At 38.8% G+C, this 23,828-nt stretch overlaps 1 protein-coding gene across 2 annotated transcripts in view; it reads right to left on the bottom strand.

Moving 5' to 3' along the window:
* Window positions 1-1,996: 1,996 nt before the first annotated feature.
* LOC310730076 (bridge-like lipid transfer protein family member 2) overlaps window positions 1,997-23,828 on the bottom strand; it is a 26,337-nt gene continuing 4,505 nt past the window's right edge. The window contains exons 4-40 of one of the 2 annotated variants that reach the window (XM_083548826.1): window positions 23,824-23,828; window positions 22,366-22,507; window positions 22,161-22,279; window positions 22,012-22,072; window positions 21,574-21,781; window positions 21,081-21,204; window positions 20,882-21,006; window positions 20,709-20,776; window positions 20,469-20,605; window positions 20,019-20,137; window positions 19,616-19,782; window positions 18,867-19,137; window positions 18,576-18,781; window positions 17,310-18,351; window positions 15,997-16,188; window positions 15,701-15,903; window positions 15,487-15,605; window positions 14,976-15,199; window positions 14,607-14,797; window positions 13,767-13,866; window positions 13,293-13,492; window positions 12,287-12,584; window positions 12,049-12,206; window positions 11,752-11,958; window positions 10,842-10,941; window positions 9,027-9,209; window positions 8,807-8,928; window positions 8,576-8,731; window positions 8,269-8,390; window positions 7,972-8,152; window positions 7,237-7,323; window positions 6,286-6,396; window positions 6,045-6,180; window positions 5,654-5,775; window positions 5,360-5,461; window positions 5,128-5,262; window positions 1,997-3,221 (exon numbers count right to left, since the gene is read on the bottom strand). The exon at window positions 23,824-23,828 is cut by the window's right edge and continues 45 nt beyond it. In XM_083548826.1, the coding sequence (XP_083404952.1) occupies window positions 3,042-3,221; window positions 5,128-5,262; window positions 5,360-5,461; window positions 5,654-5,775; window positions 6,045-6,180; window positions 6,286-6,396; window positions 7,237-7,323; window positions 7,972-8,152; window positions 8,269-8,390; window positions 8,576-8,731; window positions 8,807-8,928; window positions 9,027-9,209; window positions 10,842-10,941; window positions 11,752-11,958; window positions 12,049-12,206; window positions 12,287-12,584; window positions 13,293-13,492; window positions 13,767-13,866; window positions 14,607-14,797; window positions 14,976-15,199; window positions 15,487-15,605; window positions 15,701-15,903; window positions 15,997-16,188; window positions 17,310-18,351; window positions 18,576-18,781; window positions 18,867-19,137; window positions 19,616-19,782; window positions 20,019-20,137; window positions 20,469-20,605; window positions 20,709-20,776; window positions 20,882-21,006; window positions 21,081-21,204; window positions 21,574-21,781; window positions 22,012-22,072; window positions 22,161-22,279; window positions 22,366-22,507; window positions 23,824-23,828 (6,423 nt within the window). In that variant the 3' untranslated portion in view covers window positions 1,997-3,041. The remainder of the gene's footprint in view (window positions 3,222-5,127; window positions 5,263-5,359; window positions 5,462-5,653; window positions 5,776-6,044; window positions 6,181-6,285; window positions 6,397-7,236; window positions 7,324-7,971; window positions 8,153-8,268; window positions 8,391-8,575; window positions 8,732-8,806; window positions 8,929-9,026; window positions 9,210-10,841; window positions 10,942-11,751; window positions 11,959-12,048; window positions 12,207-12,286; window positions 12,585-13,292; window positions 13,493-13,766; window positions 13,867-14,606; window positions 14,798-14,975; window positions 15,200-15,486; window positions 15,606-15,700; window positions 15,904-15,996; window positions 16,189-17,309; window positions 18,352-18,575; window positions 18,782-18,866; window positions 19,138-19,615; window positions 19,783-20,018; window positions 20,138-20,468; window positions 20,606-20,708; window positions 20,777-20,881; window positions 21,007-21,080; window positions 21,205-21,573; window positions 21,782-22,011; window positions 22,073-22,160; window positions 22,280-22,365; window positions 22,508-23,823) is intronic. The other variant, XM_083548827.1, reaches the window with a different exon arrangement.

Genomic DNA, 23,828 nt, shown 5'->3' with positions numbered 1-23,828 from the left:
CAAATCTCCAAAACTCATCGCATGAGATGTTTGCACTAGATTACACATAATGCATTGAGCTGAGCTGGTGGTATAAAACTCTTGGTTCTGTCATTGCACTCTGGATTTGGCTCAGATTTTCCATAAGGAATCAGTGACTTATCACCAAATTGACTATCTATAAACATAACCAACAGTGACTTGGCCATCATCTCACTTCAGGTGTCTTCCATTTCTACTTGATGGTACTGACAAAGTTATGACATCATGGACCAAAAGTATTTATATTTTCACACAATTTATAAAATGCCTAAGTTAATTACAGAGTTATAAAGCAAATGTGCAGGTCTTCCCTCATGGTACCGAAATTCTGGCAGGAAAAGTGGATGTAGGTAGAGAATTAGAGTCTTTTTTGTTATTTATTTGTACAGGTTTGAGATGTTGTGCACTGGTCACCCTGCTGCCTGAATAAACTGCTTTAGACAAGTAGGTCATGGAGAGAGAGGAAGCTATGCATACTGGATAAACACCTCCTCTCCACTGATGTACAAGGTGTCTGCACATATAAAATGAACAATTAATAAATTAATAAAATAAACCCAAAATAATCAGTTTTAAAGTACACATTAAAAAAAATGTGATATCAGTCTCTACAGTCGTGTATTTCAGAAACATCAACTACAATCTTTAGAGCTTACACTTTATGTTGAATAAAATAAAATAAATAAAACAGCCAGTTAGCTGTGGTACTGTGGATGGAAACCACTTGTTGATGGGTGATTACAGAAGTGAAGACCAGACTGGTTTAAATTGGTTTTTAAAACTGTCTATTTTAAGTGAGTCTATATATTATAGGTTTTGGCTGACAGGTGTGGAACCACTGTGTTTTACTGTTGTACTCCATTCACCTCACAGTTCAATGTTTGTTTGTTTTTTTTGCATGATGAGATGCTTTTCTGCTCACCATGACTACTTGACCTACTACCTACAGTCAAAAGGTGCAGGCTATTTGTTGGTACTTTAAATAGTAAAAACTACAGCAGGGGGCAGAGATTACTTTTACCTTTACCCAAACCAGGAGAGCATCACTCTAGCTCCCGATGCTCATGCCTAATGCATTGAGTTGCATGCCCCAAACCACGCCCCTTTTATCAATCTGACCACACCCCCTTTCACCAGCATCCTGACTTCACTCTCATCTCAGCAATTTAGCAGCATAGATGTTTTATTAATCTGCCCTGCAATTTATTATTTCATATTGATAAAAAAAAGAAATGAGTTGTAATTAAATATGAATATTTTATAATTATATTTTTATATTGTGAAAAATCCATTACAGTACAGTCATAGCAAATCATGGCATAGAAGATACCATGAGTGAAATTGTTTAATTCTTGCTCATTTTCTGACCAAAAATTTGTTGATAGAACCATTAAAAGCTTAAAAATTGGCTATTTTAGGCTTGGTACATTTTTGCTTTGCCCAAAAGTGTATTATTTTTTACTAATATAGTTTACCTTTATTATTATAATGATTTGAGTGATTTTCATACAAAAGTAATTAACTTCTTTTACTTTCTATTTCCCAGTCTATTATATATAAACCCTCTTTCACATATAAATGCTTTCTATTTATTTCTTTATTTTCTTTCTAAGTATTTGGAGTTTTAGGAATATATATATATATATATATATATATATATATATATATATATATATATATATATATATATATATATATATATATATATATATATATATACTGTATAGAGAGAGAGAGAGAGAGAGAGAGAGAGAGAGAGATTGACCTTATCTGTCAAGAGATATAAAAAAAAAGAAATATATATATATTTGTAAGATGTATATATATAAGATGTATATATATAAGATGTATATATGTAAGAAATATATATATATATATATATATATATATATATATATATATATATATATATATATATATATATATATATATTTCTTACATACATACATATATACACACACACACACACACCAGGTTTTATTTGGAGCTTTGATTTTTAATACTAAAATTAATTAACATCTAAATTCAAAATAATCAAAAGGCAGTGAGAACACAGACAACAAAAAATATTTAAGACTTAGGCTAAAGATGTCATTTGTTCTGTTATATATAAAAGCAATATATAACACCAAAACTAATTCAAAAAGACGCAAAAATAGCAAAAAGTGCCACAGTGTTGAAATGATAAAAAATATTCTGAAAAAGTTATAAACAAAAAAAAAAAAAAAGCTCCCCGATAAATAAATGATCATAAAACAATGACCAAATCAACAGATATTCATTTTACTTTGTGTCATGATATTGCACAAATGTTAGTACAGTAAATCTTAGAGCAACAATAATATTAATATTAAATACCTGCTACTTTCTGGAATTACAGATAGATATTTATAGAATCGATTCTTAAGGGCCTTTTCAGTGACAGTGCAACTTGTTAAGTGGTCAAGGCATTAGGTAAGTGAATGTAAATGCATTTTTAGCTACGTGAAATATTATATTAAGTAGACCTCTGGAGTGAAACCCATTGCTGATCCCTCTTGGTTTTTTCGAAGTGCATAAAATGTGGTGCAATACCCTCCGTTAGACTCTGCAGGATCTCCTGGGCCAGCAGGAGAGATGTTGGCAGTCATTAAAACACAACTATTTTGTGCGTTCGATACTTTGCTTCTGTAATAAACACAACTCTAACATTTTAAACACCTGAGGGCTCGCTGAAATGTTTATCCTGATAAGTAAAGACCGTGTATAATGCAGTGAACTACGATAAAATGTGAAACGCTTATGGCACAAAAGAGATCCCTTAAAAAAACAGCAGGGTGATGATCAATCTGGCCTTAATTCTATCAGCACTGAGACACATGAGGATGTCTCCCCAGGGTGTAAGAAACCCACAGCCAGGCTGGACCTCAAAGTCTCAATAACTGTACTTGAAATACAGTTAAAATCGAAAGCTTTGCTCAGCCCTTCATCATGGTCCATCAAAATAAAATAAAAAAAAATGTTTTATCGTCAGAAAGGAATCACTTGTTGCGGCTGAAGATCTTCTTGCCGGAGCTCTTGTCTGTGGTGCTGAGGCCGATCAGTAGCCGCGCTTTCTCATCCTCCATCTGCTTTAGGCCGCCGTCAGACTTTCCTTCTGCTGCTTTTCCACGAGACTCGGAAGCCGAGGCAGGCTTCAGACGCAGTTTCTCTTTAATCATCTGTGCAGAAGCAAAATAGAGATAACGATATGTAAAATACAGAGCAATGCAAGAACGGCTTTAAGAATACGCTTGCTGTTCTTAAAAGTTTTCCTTCTCGTGTGTAATCTAGGGATGTACATCTCTGCAATTCGCATACTGATGCGTAGCCAACAATACGCTACATTTAAGATACATATGAAGCAGGTGCAGATGTGATATGATTCTTCACTATTATGATGCAATGCAAGTTTCGATTTGATTCAACACAATGAGATTCAATGGAAAAATTCAATTCTGTATAGTACAGAGGTTTGCTTTTATTTCCTAGGTTCAAACAGACAGCAAATCGTACCTTTTTCTTAAGAGGCTTCTGAATTCTAACGCCTTTCACAAACACGCCTTTGTAGTGCAAAAAATAATAATTTGGACGTGTTTTTCCCTGTTCTGTCTCCAGAAAGATGCAGCTCTACCTCTGCCATGGTTATGTCTATTCAATGTGACGCCTTGGTCATGTTGCGATACGTCATGTTCACGTAGCAGCAGTGGTGCAGAGAGAACGGGCTTGAGAAACAGTTTAGCGAAGAGAAATCAATCTACATATCAAATTTTGGTCACAAATTATTGGTCACTTTCTAAAATCGTATAGCGCATCTACTAATAATTATATCTAAATAAATCTTTTTAATCGATGTAAATATGTTAGTGACTCTAACCATTCATATGTAGAAACGCCTAGTGGGAGAAAAGTGCAATTGCAGACTGAAGAACTCTCATTCCACTCGCTACCACTCAGCAGAATAATTATTGAGAGTAATTACTGATTCTGATGCTCATGACAAGCTGCAGACAGGCGACACAAATGAAGTGCCCAGTAAAACTTTTTAAAAGGGCAAGTCTGCAAACTGACAGATGCTGATTTTCTAAAAGGTGGCACGTGTAGCTCTGCACTGGAAGGAAAGCATTTCTGAGAAGTGCAAGAAAGTCCTCACTAAAACCAGTGACACACAAGTTTATTAGTTTGCGTAAATCAGCTGTAACTGATCTCTCGTCTACAGTGTTTTTAACCCACACGCAAATTGAGAATAAGTAAGAAATTGCAGAAAAAAGGTTTAACCAACAACGAGACTAGAAATCTATACTTTATATCTTTATAGATTAACCAATTATTTAGATTTACTGCCTTCAATGCTACAGTGGCAAAGTTAAACCAATATTTATTCAATATTTATGATTGACAATGAATAATCTGATGTAGATAGCAAGCTGAGCTGGTTAGTTATCCAACATTAGGAAAGACTGGTAAGTGTTGTCTGCTACATTGACTCAGGACTACAGTTTGTATCTGATCACCATCACTGCACATCTCGACATCGTTTATCTGTAATAAATGGACATTCGGTGCAACCCAGATGAGGATGGGTTCACTCTTGAGTCTGGTTCCTCTCAAGGTTTCTTCCTTATGCCATCTCGAGGAGTTTTTCCTTACCACAGTCTCCATCTGCTCACTCATCAGGGACAAACTTACACTTATAAAGAACATCTTTATTCACTCTTTATCACCACATTATCTGTGTAACGCTGCTTTGAGACAATGTTCATTGTTAAAAGCGCTATTCAAATAAAAATGAATTCAACTAAATGGTTGTTATGGTTACAGTGGGCATTCTATTTTTGGAAGAAATGCACTTCAGCCAGAAGTAAATTATGCAGAGAGCACAATGAGACTTTTTCACCTACAAGGAATTGTTACTGAGGTTCAAGTACTGTCAGAGTTTTTACCCAAAATATTACTATTAATAATAAGTTAACCAGACATCACTATTTTTACTGTTTAAAAACAATGTTTTAGAGAAAAAGAAAACAAAGCTGCCTCATTATCTTTTCACATATTGATATTGTAATCTAATCATCTCTGCTTAAGTACCTGAGCAACCAGAGCCTTTCGACTGTCTCTTTTCACAGCCATGGCGAAATCCAGCCACGTCCAGGTGTTGTTGTGATACTCCAAACAGGGCAGCACCAGGTTCAAATCCTTCCAGTCAACACTGGACTTTTCACCCTGCACATTTAGAAAACATTGCAAGGTCTTTATCCATTATATCATCCTACAGTGGGAAAGAAAAAAAAAAAAAACAGGGGTTCACTGAAGCACTCACCTTGTAGCTGACACAAAGGGGAACCTGAGGGATTTTTATGTAGATGAACGAGTTGTTCATTGCAGCTCTCTCTTTCATTTTATCAATATCATCAATAGGATACTGCACAAAAAAAAATAGCAAAGATTTAGCCTTTCAGCTTGTTTTAGGTTAAAGGAAACTGCGTATTTTAATCTAGGTGTCAAGGTGTTTTTATTTCTAACAAGAGACTGAATTATACACAGGAAATGCAGTAATGTCTTAGTGACTGCTGTAAGCAATTTACAGATTATTATTAATTTTTTTATGTGTTACCTCCGGTGGTTTACGAAATGACCTCCTGACCCCGGATGTGCGATTCATTCCCTGGGTGACTCCTTTACTGGGGCCCAGCCCTCCTATTGAGTCCTCAGATAGTTGCCGTGGTTTTACAACACCTGCATTGTGGGAGGCAAAAGCGGTCTTATTGTGCAGACATCAGGACGACCCTGTATCATGAGCTGAGCTTTTTACAGCCAGGCCTGAGCTATTAGTATGACCTTGGTCACAGTCATTAGGAAGCCAAAATTCCCAAAGCACAAGAAAGCTAAAACTAATATTGACAAAAGGCAGCGCAGTATATCGGCTTGTCAGGGCTACACACAGAAGAGGAAGGAAAAAAGGCAGAGAAAATAGATTTGTTTAATTTAACTACAATATTTCAAACCTGTGGTGACCATTCGTAACTTATCCTCTTCATCTCCAACTTCTTCCTCCTCGACATTTCTTCCGGGGAAGAAAAACCCCATCATTCGCTTAAAGAAGTGGTACATCAGCTGAATGGTAAGTGGGACCACGTTGACCTAGTCATTAAAACGCGCTTTAATACGGTGCAAAGCAAACGGTTATTGTGTACTTTGAGTATGTTTATAGGTGATTATATAGTATTATAGTTCTATCCAAATGACCTCAAAATGCTCTTTGACGGAAATCCCGCCCACAGGGGGACGGACTTTGCTGAAGATGCGGAGGGCAAGCTGGCGTCCCGATTGGCAGGCGCTCTGAGGACGCAACACCACCTACACAGCAAAACAGTTTAAAAAACAAACAAACAAACAAAAAAACATGCATAATGTAATTCACATTTAATGCACATTCATGCTAAAATTCATATAGCTCTTTTTTAATTCATATTCCTTTTTTCTACTCGCAAAATGCCGTATAAGCTACTATAGCAGTGGCAGGAAAACAAAACAAAAATCACAGATGAACATGGACGACCAAAATCAAACAAATATTTACTAAAAAGAACAGTGAATTCCTGCAAGCTTTTTTTTGGATCATAGAGCAGATGCCATGGTACACTATATGGCCAAAGATTTGTGGACACCTGGCTATAATACTCCCTTTAGTCCCCCTGATGATGTGTGAGATCATGGCTCTGTGCTCCCTGGCACACATAGAGCTCAGACTGTGTACAGAGACAGCCACCGTCATCCCTGAACAGCTGAAGAGAAACTGTAGTACTACAGCATAAAAATATGTTTTATACAGTTCTATTTTTGTGCCAATTGTTTGAGAAAAACATCAAATGGACGGCATGGTCAGAAGTTTTGGCCATGTAGTGTATCCTCTACAGTTGAAATGAGAAAGATGGCTGGCGAGCAGACTCAATACCATACGTACCCTGACATGCTGCGGAAGAGAGACCAAGTAGAAATGTTATAAGGCTTTACAAGACTAAATAATCTGAATCAGCAATAAGCGGTACAGTAAAGTTATGTTTAAACATTGCCTTTATGATGATCTCTGGAACTTCTTATCTTATTCCCAGACACACAACTAGTCTATTTTACTGTGTCCATAAACTTCTGCTTAAAAATAAAAGGTTTTTGTTGAATAAATGCATACTGCAGTACCTTATAAGCAGCATTGGGAAGCAGGTTATTCATAGTGAACCAGCCAAGTTCCAGAAGATGTTCTGCCGTGTCATCAGATTTGTTCAGCTGTGGAAAAAGCAGAAAAACTTTCACCTCAATATAAAAACTTTATATGCCTCATATTAAAAAAAAAAATAGATTTTTGGATTTTACAGATACCGATAGCTAGATTGGATCATACTTGCTGATAACTGATTATCAACTGAGAGAATGAATGAAGAATGGAAGGAATTAAGACATTTGTTAATCAACTCTGTGCTATAGGAAATACATGTGAATATATTCATTAACAAATATAATTATAGGAGTAATAAATGATAAATAATAAATATAATATAGCGCTCTCTGTGCAGCGTGCAGTCTCACGTGTAAAAACAAACAGCAAGGGGCATCTGTGATTCTCCTTTATAGGCCGTTTCTGTAATAGTGACTGATTGGAAGCCGGAAGAGCTATCGGTATGGATTTTTGCCGATAGGCGATATTTCTAGCAATCAACAATCGTTGCTGATTAATTTGGAAAACCGAATAAAAGTAAGCAAACGTACTGCAAAAGTAATTTAGTCTGTGCTTTAGTACTTCAGTTCGGTTCCAATCCAAATCTAGTGTGGTTTCACTGGAGCGATTTGACCCTGAATTAACTCAATTGGAGAAAGTGAATCAATCATGTTTGTTATGGTTTGTGGACAACAATTTTCTGTAAATACCAAACTCACCTTGCTGTACATGAACCTCTGCAGCTCGAGCTCAGCGATACCCAGCTGGCCGTCCTCCTCCGTGAGACACCAGCGTGCCTGAGCAAAATAAATTTCGGTACGACGCACCACACTCACGTCTTCTGGAGGTTTTCGCAGTTCAAGCTTATTCGCCCGCTGCAGCTGGAAGTCCTTGAAACATCTGAAAAGAAAGTGTTTATATATCATTAAGAGTTATTTACATTCCCAAAATAACCACCTAACTTTGCAAATACTGTATGTTAGTCATAGAGTCATGAATGACCAGTGCACAGTCACCTGATGAGGATGTTGAGCTCCTCACTTTTCATTTGCAGGTCAGTCTTCTCCTGATTGAGCTGGTTCTGCAGACGCATGTTGATGTCAGACAGCTCATCTCCTCTTAGTTCCTCAGGTTGGGACTGCAGGAGTTTGAGCAAAGTGTGAAAACATGTAAAGGTAAAGGTTTTAAGCCTGTCCTAAGGAACCACCACACTGAAACCAATCACCAACAATGAAAATATGATAGAGGACCAAATGGGATTCCACTTAAACTTGGTCGACCAAACAGAGCTTCGTGAAGCAGTGGAGGAATTTACACACTGACCCTTATGTTGGAGTAGATCTGCTTTTCGAGTCGACGGATCTGAGCCACATGCTGGCGAACGGCTTCCTGCAGGTGAAGAATGCTGCTGCGCTGCTCCTCAGGATTGCTGGAGATCTCCAGCTGGAAGCGCACACGCTGTTTCTTCTCACTGTGCTCCTGTGAGTGAAAGTGCATTTTAGAAAGCAATTCTCTTTAAACCCAGTAGGCATTCAGACGACAAAAATATTTTACCTTGCGTCTGGGTTCCACGTGTAGCAGGAGGTTGTTGACTATGTCAAGAATCATGGCATACTGCACTGGGTTGGTGGAGATCTCCAAATCATTATGAATAAGGGTGAAGGTATCTACTGCACCTGGCAACCATAACAGAAATAGAAGCTTGGATATACAATATAACGCAGAATTTCAGGAATGTTCTGCATTGTCATTTTAGGAAAATGATTGATCCTACCAGCCTGTTTCTTAAGCAGGTCCTCTTTTTCATGTTGATCACGTATTTCTGGAGGTTTGATTTGAGTAGCTAACTCTGGGTCAATGTCGTGACTGTAGCCGATGTAGTACATGCGACAGCTGCAACGTGAGATAATGCGCTGGACCTGCTGAGTCTCCTGCACATGTGACGGCTGGTTCCAGTCTGATGCATACAGAAAGCATTCACACGTTTTCTCACTGTTCACGGCAAACATTAACAAGCTGCTACTCACAAATAAAGAAACTGCAGTTCCTAGTAGCTGTGCAAGCATAACTAACATTACTGTTGTGAAAATCACATGAAAGTTTTTTAGGTAAGCAAGAATATTTTTTTACTCACAAAATAAAACATGCATGTGATAATATACGTGAATAAATTATGCTCATTTAATTATTTAATTACTTTTTTATTCTGCTAAATGGTTTGGCAGCCTTAAAAAGCAGTACAATGAAATTCAAATCAGTCATCAGTAGTGGGGTAACGGTGCACGTATTCGTACTGAACAGTTTCGGTACGGGGCACATGTGGACCGAATGCAATCCTTTTTACGTGTGGAACACATTTAAACATTTATACTTATTATTACGTATTTAGTGGCCGAAAAATCTTTTAGTCTCCACCTCGCACTCTGAGTGCAATTTATAAAATAATATTAAACTTGAAAACACACACAATAATGCCGGGGGAATATAAAACAAAAAATAAGCAAATGAATAAATAAAAGAAACTCCGTACCAGAAACACGATTTGCAGTGCACCAAAATACGATTTGTAGTGCGCTGTTTAACTCATATTGTTTTGACCATACATGAAATTGCTGGCAGAGTCTATCGATATGGATTCTTTTGCATTTTATGTACAGCTCGAAGAATTTTGTGCATATCGAGGGAGTGAATGAATGAAGAATCGAAGAAATTAAGACATTTGTTAAAGTATTCTAAAATAAACAAACAGTTGAGTAGAACAATTTAATTTGTGACAATATATTCGATTACTTAATTTTATGAACATAAAAAAATTTATTTAATTAATGTGATTTATTATATATATATATATATATATATATATATATATATATATATATATATATATATATATATATATATATATTTTTTTTTTTATAAAATATTATATATATTATTTAACCAAGCAGCAAAATTGTTTTACAAAAATGTTAATAATGTTAATACTAATGAACTGTAAATGTTAATAATCATAAACTGCGTTAATTAAAAAATTACAAGCAATTTTAGGTTTTGCATTTCTTCCTACTGAAACCTGACTTAAAAACCATGGTACGTAACAAACCATGCATTTGTGTAGCGTTACACCCAAAGTCGCATATACTATATTACCTAAATTCTGAGAACTAACCACACCCATATGAGTAACCTCTACATTATGGGAAGGCTCTCCAACTGGATTTGGAGCGAGACTGTGGGAATTTCTATCCATTCAACCACATGATTGTCAGCTAGGCAATAATGTCAGGGGAGAATAAAAGGGTTCAATGTTCATGTCTTTAGTTTTACAGGTTTGGGCCTGTTAGTTCAAGTAAATGTAAAATTGTAATGCTAAGGAAGACAAAGATATTCTAGACAAACGTTGTGTAAACAGTTTTGGGAAGAACTACATAAGGGTGTGATGCTCGGGTGTCCACAAACTTTTAGCTACATAGTACAGTTTTGCCAAACACTTATTATATTATTACACAGTACAGGTTGTTACTGTAATTGTCTGCCAGTTTAACTGCCTGATAGACTCAATCCTCCCAGCACAAGTACACCAGTGTACCTGTAGTGGTGCTGACCATGCCTCCCACGGCCTGCCCGCTCTCCATCAGCTCCTGCACAGAGTCCAAGATCCGTTGCCTGTGCTCCTCAATGTTTTTCACCTGCATGTCACAAAAAAAGCACATACCTCCTTTAATTCAAAAGCTGTCTGTATGAAGCGTTAATAACAGAAGCCTGATTTCAGATCCTTTCATTAAAATTCCGAAATGGCCGACGTGGTGATCGACCTGGATTTATCATACATACTAGGATGTGATGCGCATCACGATACAGGGGTTACAATAGGATATGTTGCAATACTGTAAGCAAGACGATATATTGGAATATTTCTTTTCAAATTAACCAGAACACAGTGGGATCTGCATTTGCAATAATTACATCTGATATGACACTGCTCACCCTTAACCCCTTAAACGCACCTATACCATGAAACCTGTCCCAGCTTTGCAGATCTCACACCTCAGTGGCATTAAGTGTTTTGCAATACATGAAAACAATTATCATTGTACCCAACATGGAAATATTTTTACTTTTCTTAAGTCAGTCAACGTTGCTATTAATTCCAGTGAAAGCTATACCCATAATAGTTTTTACAGAAGCCCCCCCACTAATGTTAAACGCTCACATTAGTTGTGTGCCCTTATGCTATTACTTCTTATCACTGTTTAAGTTCGGAGATAAGAAGACTACTATCTGATCTAGAAGTCGGAATATAAACTCAAAACTGCCATGAATCTTGTATTAATCTTTCTTTATATATTTATTTAAACATTACATTTTGGAGAATCGATACAGTATCAGCAAACAAAATATCATGATACTCAGCTGGATCAATATTTTCTGACACACCTTTAATACATACAGTGTCACTTTGAAGCTCTTTGACAGCAAAGCCAGGTAAATGAACTGACCTCTAACCACAGTTGCCCATCCTCCTGTTCTGAAGGATTGGGCTCCATGGTGGCAAAATACTGCATACAGTCCAATGAGCAGGCCCAAGTGGTCTTCTGCTTCAGAGTATCATTATACCAAGCTGGATGATGTTCACACTGCAGCAGCTGAGCTTTCGCAGCCGAAACAAGCACACACCCTGCTGTCTCAGTACCTCGCAGCATCATCTAAACCGAAACAAACAGCCCAATTCGAATACAAATGGAACAAACAAGATGGAAACGGTTTCCAAGTAAAAATAAAGCCTGGTCCTCTACCTGACAGTTGACAAGTTCAATGCACCAGTTGTGGTTGTACACGTCGTCTCTCTGGCATGCAGCAATTCCGCTCAGCTGGTCACTTACTCCAGCGTCCTCTTCAGAAAACACCACAAACTTATCCGTCTCCTCGATCAGCTTCTGCAGCATGGATGTGCCTGCAAACCACAATAAGACAATCAGCCATAATGTTCACATAATACATTAACTTCATATAAAAAATAGGAAAACAGTGCACCTTCATTCTGGTTCTTCTCTGTGCGATTGGCAGGAGGTGCAATCGGGGGAGAAAGAGCAGTGTGAGGGGTGTAGGTGGACATGGAGCGTTTAAGTTTCTTAGCTTGAAGTTGTGTGTCGATCCTCAGGCCCTTCAGTGCCTCTGTGGACAGATTTCTCTTCAGTACAGCTGCCTTCTTGTAACCATCATACAAACCAAAGGCAATATTCCTGTTGGTGGCAGTCCATGAGGCACGCAGATCCACCAAACACAGCTTGTGTGTGTGTGAGGCTTTGAACTCGCTCTTTAAACTGACTTCCTGTTGGAAACAAAAAAGTGATTACATCACAATTAATAAAGTTTACTGGTCTATTGCCCTGAGGAAACCCACATAGATTAGTGTTGTGCATCTACATAACGGAAGCTGATGTGATTCGATAGACATTAAAGCAGCTACCGATGCAAAGCAATTCCCCGATGATTGATTCAACACAATGCAATTTAATGTAATGTGATGAAATGAAAAAAAAAAAAAAAAGATGTATGCAATTCAAAATATATTCAAACAGATAGTTCGCTTTTATTTCTTTGATTCAGACAAACAGCGAATCATACATTCATTTAAGTGTACTTCTAACAGATCTTTACATTTGACTTCTATAAGATGCAGGTGTAATGCAAAAAAAAAAAAAAATAAAAAAAAAAAGGATTAAATAAAACCAAATGATCATTTCCTGGTCTATCTTTAGGAAGTTACAGCTCTACCTCTGCCATGTTAATCTATATTCTATGTGACTCTCGGGACATGCCTTGGTCTCCGTAGTGTTGTGATGCGTCATTCAAGTAACAGCAGTAGTGCTGAGAGAACCAGTTTAGCGCAGAGAAATTAATCAAATATCGGTCACAAATTATTGCCCATTTTCTAAATAATAAATGTAAGGTGCATCTACTAATAATTATATAGAAATAAATCGTTTTTTACCCATGCTTTTAAATGAATGAATGTGGAGTGAATATGTGGATTTACCTCTTCCATGCGGTTGCTTTGTCTCTGATAGCTGAGTGAAGACAGGCTGAGTAAATGGGTCTTCTTCACCTGTGCGTTGATCTGGTGGTCAGCTGTTTCGTCTGAACTGGAGGACATCAAATGCACCGTGACCAAGGACAGCTCGCTCACCATCTGAGTCACGTTCCATTCTGAGATCAGCCTCCTCATCACTGTGCCAGCTGCAACAACACAAACTTGTATGTTGAGTACATTTGTGTGTAGTTTAACAAAGTTGTCCATTTGATTGAGATAACTGCACCGGTTTTATAGTTAATAAACTCATTTATTAAATATATAACTGATTTAATTAAACATTAAGTTCCCTTAATAAAAATTAAAAAGAAAAATTATGTGAAATGTGTTAGTCTGGATTAATAATCTGGCCCCCTGATATAAAAAAAAAAAAAAGATGGCCCTCATCACTACTGAAGGTGTAAATGTGTTTACTCTCACCCTGAGGTATCAGCCTTTGTGCTCCTCTGGTAAAGATATGACCCTTATTACACTCCAGTTGAACTCCCCGCTGCTGAGCAAAAGATGCCCAATAATGAACCTGCAAATAATCAAAGTAAATCAAGAATAAATCACTGACTCGAGACTTAAAATCGTCTGATTTCTGGCTAACAGAGCAAACGTGAAAAAACAGGTACATTTAATATATTTTTATTTGCAATATATTTTTCTTTATATTTTAGTTATCTACTTATTACTTTCCAATTTAGTCTCGATTTAGGTGACAAAACCATGTGAACTAAAACTGAACATTCGATCACATGGTTTGGAAAAATGGTGCATTGCTTTTAGTGATATTATGCTGCAATAAACTTTTTTGCACCTTTCTATGTACACACTCGAGACTATGTGTGAAAATCTCAGGAGATCAGCAGTTTATTAAAAAGAATTCAAACCAGCCCATCTGGTATCAACATCCAAGTGACGTTCACAGGAACAGAGAGGACACTTCTCTCATGATGATGTTCGATGTGAATATTAACTAAAGTGCTTCACTGACTTTTGTGCGGTGAACATGCAAAGATTTTTAATATATTTAACGTTGGTTACAATTACTTAGTGTATTAATCTTTTGTTTTTCACAACCTCTTATTTGTCTCTAATCAATTCTTTTTTTGTGTGTATTGTAAAAATGTTATTCAGAAACAGGATAGATATGTAGCTGTCTGTCAAAACTTATAATACTACTTTATATTGCTTTGTGTGTGTGTGTGTGTGTGTGTGTGTGTGTGTGTGTGTATTTTAGTGTAAGAGAGTAAAACAGGGTGACCAGTTTATGACCTGCAGCTGAGGAAATGCTGCTGTATAGGACAGCTGTTTGTAGTGCTGGCCCAGCTTCTTGCGGGTGGGCCGGAGGCTGTGGAAGAGTTTTCCTCTGCAGATGGGCCGTGAGACACTGGTCCATGTGGCCCAGAAGTTCTGCATCCAGCGCAGAGTGCTGCTATACAGAAGTATGCGAGGCTGACTGGGCTCTGAAAGCAAACAGAAATGCTTAGAATTTTTTTTTGACAATTTTTATCATCTGAAAGTCTGAAAGTCTTTAGCCAAGTGTACAGATAAAAGGGAAAAAAAATCCAAGATCATTTCAACATTCTAACCAATGTTAAGCCCGGGAATGGTCTACAAACATTCTGGGAGAAAAAAAAAAACCTGTGCCGCTGTTCTGGTTCAGGTCCATTGTAATAGAGAGGTTGAGGTTTTCTGAGCGGAAGGCCCTATAGGAGTCGTGTGGTTGTCCTGAGGTGACGTCAGCCACGCTCTCTGCACTGCACAACATTACTGAGTGGTGGTCATGTGGGTTGCCGTGGCAAAGCCACTGCAGGTCCAGCGTCATACGCAGGTTGGGAAGGTGAAGGAAACAGATATCATCATACCTGAAATGATCAAGATACGATACAGGCTTATACAGGATTTTTTTTAATGACAGATTCAGTAGATTGAGCATGTAGTGGTGCTCTTCATAATATTAACCATTTAAAAAGCATTAATAAAAATGTATTCATTATTTCTACATTTCGACACTTTATGCACTTAAAATAGAAGCTATTGCAATTTAAAATATCAAATATATAAATCACTGCTGATCCAAATATTTTAAATGTTTTTTTAAAACGTCGGGTTTAATAATTTAACATTTAAGTCATTAAAATCGATGACATACTTTGAGGCAGTCCTAACATTGACATCCAAGTCACCCTTAAAGACAAACTGTCCAGGGTTCCAGTCGAAGTTGAGCTTGTTCCACTCCCAGTGCATGTTTTCTGTAGTGTTATAGGGGTCCTGTGAAAATATACAGGTTCTGTGAAATAAGCCATGAAACAGGCCAGCATTCCTAACTGCAACACAAGATCAAACATCATGATGTCTGGGTGTACCTCAGTGGCAAGCTGGTGCAGGTTGGCTTGATCGATGTCCATGCACCAGCGTCCATGCAGGAGCAACCTACTTTTATCCCACCAAGCCAGTAGAGGAGAAGGGTCAGCAGTGGGCTTGGTCAGTAAATCCACTACCTGGCCAATCAGAGTCCACGCTGGGTCCCAGCATGGCCCCCATACAATGGTATACAGTGATATGTTTGCTAAAGAAATAAGAAGCAAAGTAAAATATTAAATATTGACCTCACAAATTTTCAAAGTATGTCTAGTATGAAAACAAATATGTTGCAACTCACAAGTGACATCGTAGTACAATTTGAGTGAAGGCATGTTACGGTAAACGGTCACGTCTCCCCAAGGTTGTCCGAGTTGAACCACCTCCTTGCGCCGTCCACGCACCTGACCGTCCTGCTCTGTACCTATGAGACGCCCCGACATCTCCCAGTCCCTAATCTCAAACAGGTATCGTGGGTAATCCCGGATTCTCACTATGCCAAAAGTGAAATGAAAGATGACAGTTAACAAAAAAAGAAACAAATGTTCTATAGAGCATCTTACACACACATTTTTTTTCAATCTTTCGATGACGATAAGACAAAATTATAAAATTATTTTACTTTCGCAGGCAGGCACCTGCCACGATCATTACACGGATTCGTGTAGCTTTTTTTCCAATCGTGTCTGCTAAGTTTTAAAGACAAGTGCACGAAATGACATCAAGGTGTCTGTGCGTTCCCTCTTTACTCGATGTTGTTGTTTGCTTTCGTCAGCCCCGTTTGATGTCACCCTTGCTCATTGGTTCTCATCTTTCATTCTTAATCTAGCCTTATATATTTCATTGGTAAAGTGGAAGCCGGGGTCCTCAAGTGTTGAGAAAGGCGCCTATAAATAAAATGAATTATTATTACTTTTGGATACAGAATAACATTTGGAGAGAGAGTGTGAGTAACGTATTTAAACTGTATTGCTAGTAAGCATTCAACCAGCTGTAGTTTAGGCTACAGGTCGGCACAGGAACCGAAACCTGGCAACAAGTGCACTGATTGAAGAGGCTTGTGTTGTTCAATTAATGTTTAATTTAAGCAATTTTATTATATAATATTGGCATTAGCCTGAGAAAAGCAACCCATATCAGTCGACCCCTAGTATTGTTTATACAGTACTGCTCCATTTTGCTCAATTATGTACTGTATTTGTTAAAATATTAACAAATTACAATAAACTTTCTTTCGGCTTCTCCCGTTAGGGGTCGCCACAGCGGATCCTCCGCACGTTTGATTTGGCATATGTTTTTACGCTGGATGCCCTTCCTAACGCAACCCTCCCCAATTTATCCAGGCTTGGGACCGGCACTGAGAGTGGCTGGGGATGGTTCCCTGACCGGGGATCGAACCCGGGTCGCAACAGTGAGAGCGCTGCATCTTAACCACTAGACCACCAGGGGACAAATTACAATATACTACCAAATACTAATCCCTATTCTTTAAGACTCCTGGGTAGGATAGGCTATGTCTTGACATCAATAGTTATGACGGGGGTCATCGGTGCACATCTCCATCGTAACATGGGGACTACCGGTATATAAATGTAAAGATTACATTCTACTGACCCAAAAAAGCGTTCATTTTGAATGAGACAGCACGACACCACTGCACTACTAGAGGCAGTCCATCTCTGGGAAAGGGGCTGACAGAGTCGATCTCACAGAGCAGCTCACGCATACGCTCAGGCCCGTGCAGCGAGTGATCAGCCAAAGCCACCATTTCAAATTTTGTTACGCTCCATGTGAGCAGTGCCTTGCGCATCGGAGTGCTGGCGTAGAGGCGACGTGAGCGTTGGATGTAGATTTCTATGTGCTTGCGCTCCAGCGAGGCGTACAGCTCCTCGATCTTGCGTGCTGGCAGCAGTTCTCCATGCATCCTGCGCAGCTCGGCCACTTTGCGATCGAGTAGTTGCAAGCGTTTGGCGCTCTCCTTACTCTCATCCTTCATCAGCTCATAGTTGTCCCGCAGTTTGATCTCGAACACGTCATCCAGGAAGACGAAGGAGAACTGGTCTATGTTAAAGAAGAGGTCAGGGGGAAGGCGCTCAGGCTCGGTGGAAGCGGTTCTGTGGAGGCTCTTCAGCCATTTCTGGACACTGACTGCCTTGTCAAAAGTGCTGGAGAAGTTGTACTGGTAAGGGAATTCCACAGTGAGCACCGGGAAAGAAAACAGCCAGGCACGGTTGTGTGTCGCTGACAGAAACGAGAAGCGATTGCGATGCTGCTGTCGCTCATCTGACTTATCAAACATGTTTACCTCTGGCTCAGAGAATGTAAAAATGTCATTGCCATCGAAGTTAAGCACCACCTGAGGAGATTTAAGATGAGTAGCTCCAGGCTTCTTGGAAATAGACAGAGCCTCAGCTCGCAAAATAACAAAGTTGTTCTCGGCGACATGTGCTGTGAGCTGGGTACTGGCCAGAACAAAACGCATGCTGAGGCTTTTTAAAGCAGAAGAGGGTGGAGAGGGTAAGGTGACTTCTTTCTGATTTACGCCTAGCACTGCATGTAGAGCATTCCAGCAGCTAAGACTTTCACAGACATGCTGATACAGAAACATGTGGTCAGATGGAGTCCACTGCAGGGCCAAGGCATTTTTACTCTTCATCTGTGCACAAAATAAACGAGAAAACACGTCAATCAAATCGGAAGAAATTTCCATTAAAATGTAAAATTTGTAGATCAGGTGCTTTTGATGGTTGACACATGCAGCGGCATAAAATGTGATAATTGGTGAGAGTAAATACATAATAATAAATACATAATAAAAACATAGTCTATAGGAAACAAAGCAACATGGAGTTGAAGGGTGAAAGCCTGTCACTGAGATACCTCCAGGGTGTGGTTGGTGTTCAGGTAGACCACAGTGAGGCTGCTGAGACTGACGACAGGGTTGCAGGCCTGGTCTGCAGGGTGGCACGGCTCAGTGCTATCGCTGAGTGACTTTAGTATAGACAGAGCCACACCATGTACCAATACTTGTAAGCTCTCAGCAGAGCTAGTGGCTCCTACTTTATCCATCCGAAATACCACAGCTCCTACACAATCAGAAGCAGACAGAATTATAGGTATAATGCAGACTTTCATACGATTAAAAAAAAAATGCCTTCCAGCTGTACTTACCTGCTACATTAGAGAGCGTGAACATGTTGACATCCTGCAGGTTGAGCTGAAGTTTCAAAACTAGAGGCAATTGAGATGCTGACTCTTGTGAAACGGACGGAGCCGGAGCGAGTGAATTTTGAGCTTGGCCCAGGTTAAAGACAGAGAACAGGCGAGAGAGGCACAGAGCACAGGTCTCAGAGAGCTCCATCTGTAGGCCCTGCAAACTAGACTCCACGCAGACACTGGCTGAGGAACTGGAGTCCACACTCTGGGAATTACTGTAGCTGCCCTGCCATATGCGACACACAATACACATTAATAATTACAGTGTGCAAAAAAAGTGTGTATATATTCCTTTCAATGACTGGATGCCTACAGTCATACTGTATACCTGACTGCCAACAAGTCTAGTTCTTGTTGTTACTCATTTGTATGCATCAAACTGTCATTAAAATAATGTTGACTATGTTCCAAAATGCCAAAATGTTGTCCCTGTTTAGATCAATTCCAAAATCTAATCAGTTTATCTGCTGGACACAATTATAGCATCATATTCACCCACTCAGATTTAAGTTACTGTGCTACAAGAAACAACTGGATTTTCAAAAAATCATTCGGAAAGAACCAAAAAGCTCTCTGGAAGTCACTTAGATATTGAATTAGATACAGACAACATAGTCTGTTTCTGCTAATAGAACCTGAAGATACTGAAGAGAACGTAAAGGTTACTGACTTAACTAACTTCATGAAATGCTGAATTGTTTTACCTGCATTGTGAAAGAGTCCACGATGAATGCCTCGCCCCACACATGTTTGCCTGGTGGATGAGGAGCTTGCTGGATGTGAGAGCCTTGACCCACCCTCCACCAAAAATGGTCCAAGGACAGTGTCATGCTTTTGTCTTGTTTCTTGGAATCTACGAAATACTGCAGTTCTGTGTGCAAACATGAATATTCACCATCAGTAAGGGAAAGGATGGTGATATGTGAGAATAAAAAATACTAAGTAAAAAAAAATATATATATTCTTATTGTTCTGGGTCTTGGTTTGTTATCGAAGTAAATAAACTTTTTTTAGATTATATAAAATATGTACGATTACATTTAGAATTTTCAATCGAATGTTTTCAATCGAAAGCCAATTCATATGAACTTAATTTGCTGTGCGTACCTGAACTGACAGAAATAAAACCCAGAGCGAAGGGGGGAGTGTCTCCCAGCTGAATAGACACATTAACATTTGACACAGTAGAGCTGAATCTCACAGGAACATCCAGGAGAGGAAAACGCCTGCAGGAATAGAACAAGATAGAACATCAACTAAACCTTAAAATCGTTTACATTTATGGCATTTGGCAGATTCCCCATATCCAGAACAAACTTACTTATATGACTGAGCGGTTACGGATTAAGGACTTTGCTGTGGCGGCTTGGCTTTGTTACTCACTTACTCACAAAACTCCACTTAGAAGTCCTTAAAACCTTAACCACTGAGCTAGCATTTCCCATGTCCCTCCTCCCAAATCTTAGCTTAATGAACATCATGAAGATACAACCATAATTAAACAATACATGTTTTTCATTATTTTGCTTTAGATACTGGAAATAATAGTCTTCCTACTTTTTCCGGTGAGTGGCCTTCCTATGAATGAGCTGTTCCCATGGGAACAAGTCTAGCCAGTGAGAGAACTCCTGCTGGCGGTAGTGGATGATGCATGTGCTGACTGTCACTGAGCCACAGATATCTAAAGATGTCACCTGCAAAGAAGAAACAAACATAAAACCATTTTAAACGAGGTTAAATATCTGTTTAATCAAAATGTGGATGTGATGAGAAGAGAATCCAGAGCCTGCAGCTCACCTGCAGCGCAGTTTTTAGTGATGTGAGACATATAATCCGTTGTCGGCTTTGTGAAAGAAGAAGGCCATCTACAGAGAGAAAAAGAGAGAAGCATAAAAAAGTAGCATCTCAAAATGTTAAACAGAGAGCTGTGTGTGTGTGTGTGTGTATGTGTGTGTGTGATCCCGGTTTACCCTCCAGCAGGAGATCTACACGGCTGTGGGGGAATTTGAGTTCAGGAGCAAGCCCTTTTAGGGGAAGTTGCTCCTCATCACAGTCGTAGTCCAGCTTTAAAGATTTCAGTGTCCAGTTTAGGTGCCTGGAAAAATCAAAGAAAGAGTCACAGCAAGAAAGCAAATAGAACAAATCCTCAAAATAAAGCTGTGCACTCACCGCTTCTGGCTGTGCATCGAGAGGGTTATGTTAGTGTTCTCAAACTCCACATTGACCTTCTGGGGAATCGTACGGTAAACCCTCTCTATGGCTTTCACCTCTATATACTCATCTTCTGCATGTTCTGGGACATAAAAACTTCATCAATTAAATAGTCTTATAATGTGATGTCACTTAAAAGCCAATACATTGTTTTACCTAATGTTAGCTAAAATAAAAATTGAATAGAAGTTTAAGCTAGTACTCCCTGTCTCTGTTCAATAACAGAGATAAGAAGACTGCTATCTATCTAGCGGTCGGGATAAAAAAAAAAAAAAACAACTGCCATGAATCTTTTTTTTCCCCCCTCCAAATATCGACATTTCATTTTTAGGAATCGATACAGTATCGCCAAACAAAATATCGCGATACGTACGTGTATCAACATTTTTTTACACCCCTAATCTACATATAATTAAGTGAAGCTGAGCAGCCCTGGTGCAAGTCTACACACCTTGTGAATCCTCTTTTAGTGCAGGATTATCAGTCTCTGTAATAGAACCTGCTTTCGGAAGAAGCAGCTGAGAATGGAAGAGTCCTTCATGCAGTTCTGCCAACAGGGTCCTCACGCTGAGTGCCAGCTGGCCAGGGCGCAAGTCGGGCAAGCTCACATCACCACTCACAGCCAAGCCCAGAGACACCTCCGCCAGACACGTGTCCTGCTGACAGGAAACTGATTTAATACGCAGCTTCGAATGACCGTGGATTTTTATTTACTGCATTCACTATTGACAGCAGCATTTAGATATGACGACATTGTATAATAAAAACAAGGGTTATTGTCATGCTGTGTACAAGACAAGTCTACAATTAAAACATTTTCAATGAACCAGATACTGGATTGAATTCTAGGCAGGAACAAGAATTTATTAAAGAATAAAAGAGCACATACCAGCCTGCTGCTTTTTAAAACTTTACTGCTGATCTGTCCCACAGTAAAATCCCAGGCCAACCTACAAAACAGGAGAACCACTAGACTTAGCACAACTTCTCAATCTATGACTGGCCTTCCAATAATAAAAATCCAGGCATATTTTGTACCTCTTGGACTGGTGATCGAGCAGAAGAGTTATAGCGGTGCTTGTCATGTGCCAGAGGGACTCCGGCAGCAGCAGGTTCAGAACCATCACGTTCAAAGAGCCAACGTGAAGTGACAGCAGCTGCAGAGCAGAAAGAGGGAAAAGAGGTGATGGCAACAAATCACGCAGAGATTCAGAGATAAGCTGGAGTGTGTTCGGAAGCCCACCTGGGACAAAGAGCGCAGTGTTGAAGGACTAACAGGTGACTTGCTGGGATTTCCATCCGGATTCTGGGTCGCTTGTGGCTTAAAAGGCTCCTGCAGGTCAATCCGTACCCGAGTCTCACCCACACATAGTGCCAAGTATCTCCTGAAGCACAAGCAACCACATGTGGGTATTAATGGTCATCCGACATGGATTTTTCAGAGGATGATGCTCATGCAAATATTTACAGAAAGGATAATGGCAAATATGATGGACATTTTCCCAACATACCACAGAACAATATAATAACTTTATATATCCATTATCTTACCATTTAAATATTTCTGCTGAACTAAACAGCTGTTATCCACCAACAACACCTAAATAATGTGTGTGTGAATTAATCTGAATGATTGTCTGAATGATCATGATCAATTCAACATTTCCTTTTTTCCTACTATGAAAAATCAAATATGGTTTAGCATAAAGTTACTTGACTAAAGCAGAATTTGTGATGTGACTACTTCATACAGAGGTGAACAACGCGGGCTGTAACGGTCACGTTTGTATTTTTAACTGTCTATGCTAAGAATTCTGTTTTCTCCTTCATTGCAAAACTCAAACGAATAATTTGGAGACCAGAGTAAAGCGTGTTTATCTTATAAAGGGTGCCTAATTCAATCCACTTAATTAAATTAACTCGAATAAAATTAGGCATTCCGGCTGTTGTTTCATTGAGTTTGAAGGCAAAAAGGGAAAGCCGGAGCACTTATTTAATCGACCACACCAACTCAATGACTTTAAAAGCCTTGATATGGTTAATTATCATAATTGCCTTATCAATGTAGCATTATACAACAATGTTCAGGCGTCTAAAGACATGTGGATAAACACAAATATGTAATGAGATTATGTATCCACTTATCCACTTGGAGCCGTGGTCTCATAAGTAAATAATCAAAAATAGGATGGTATTGATGATTAGATAAACAAACTCCCTGAAGTTGCTTACTGTAATATAATTTTGCATCCCAATGTGTTATATTCCTCTAAATCCACAGCAACTTTACCATTTATTACAATGATTATTATTAGGGAACAAAATGCAGAATTGCATTTACGGGGGGAGAACATCTGCAAAACAAGTTAGTTCCTGTAATTATTGTTCCTGTTCAACTGAGAAAAGGAAAGTGCAAAGTCCACTGTCCTGAAGACTTCCCTGGCTAAAAACCTAGTGACTGTATTTAATTACTAGTCTTAAATTACATAGAGCCTCAGCCATCCTCCATGAAACAGAAAAGATAACCTAGCATATAATCCTGTGCTACTACTAGAAGAGCACTGTAACAAAAAAAACAAACACCTTCTGACCAATCGGATTTGAACATTCAACAGTGCTGTGCGATTTCAGTGCTGTCAGTAGTGTAAAACATGAAACAAAACAGCTACATTCATGCGTGGTACGTAATTCCAATACTTACGGCAA

This window comes from Silurus aristotelis (genome assembly GCF_946808225.1).
Source record: "Silurus aristotelis genome assembly, chromosome: 8".
Taxonomy (NCBI): domain Eukaryota; kingdom Metazoa; phylum Chordata; class Actinopteri; order Siluriformes; family Siluridae; genus Silurus; species Silurus aristotelis.
The sequence above is the reverse complement of the archived record's forward strand: the minus strand, read 5'-3'. Positions and strand labels throughout refer to the sequence as shown.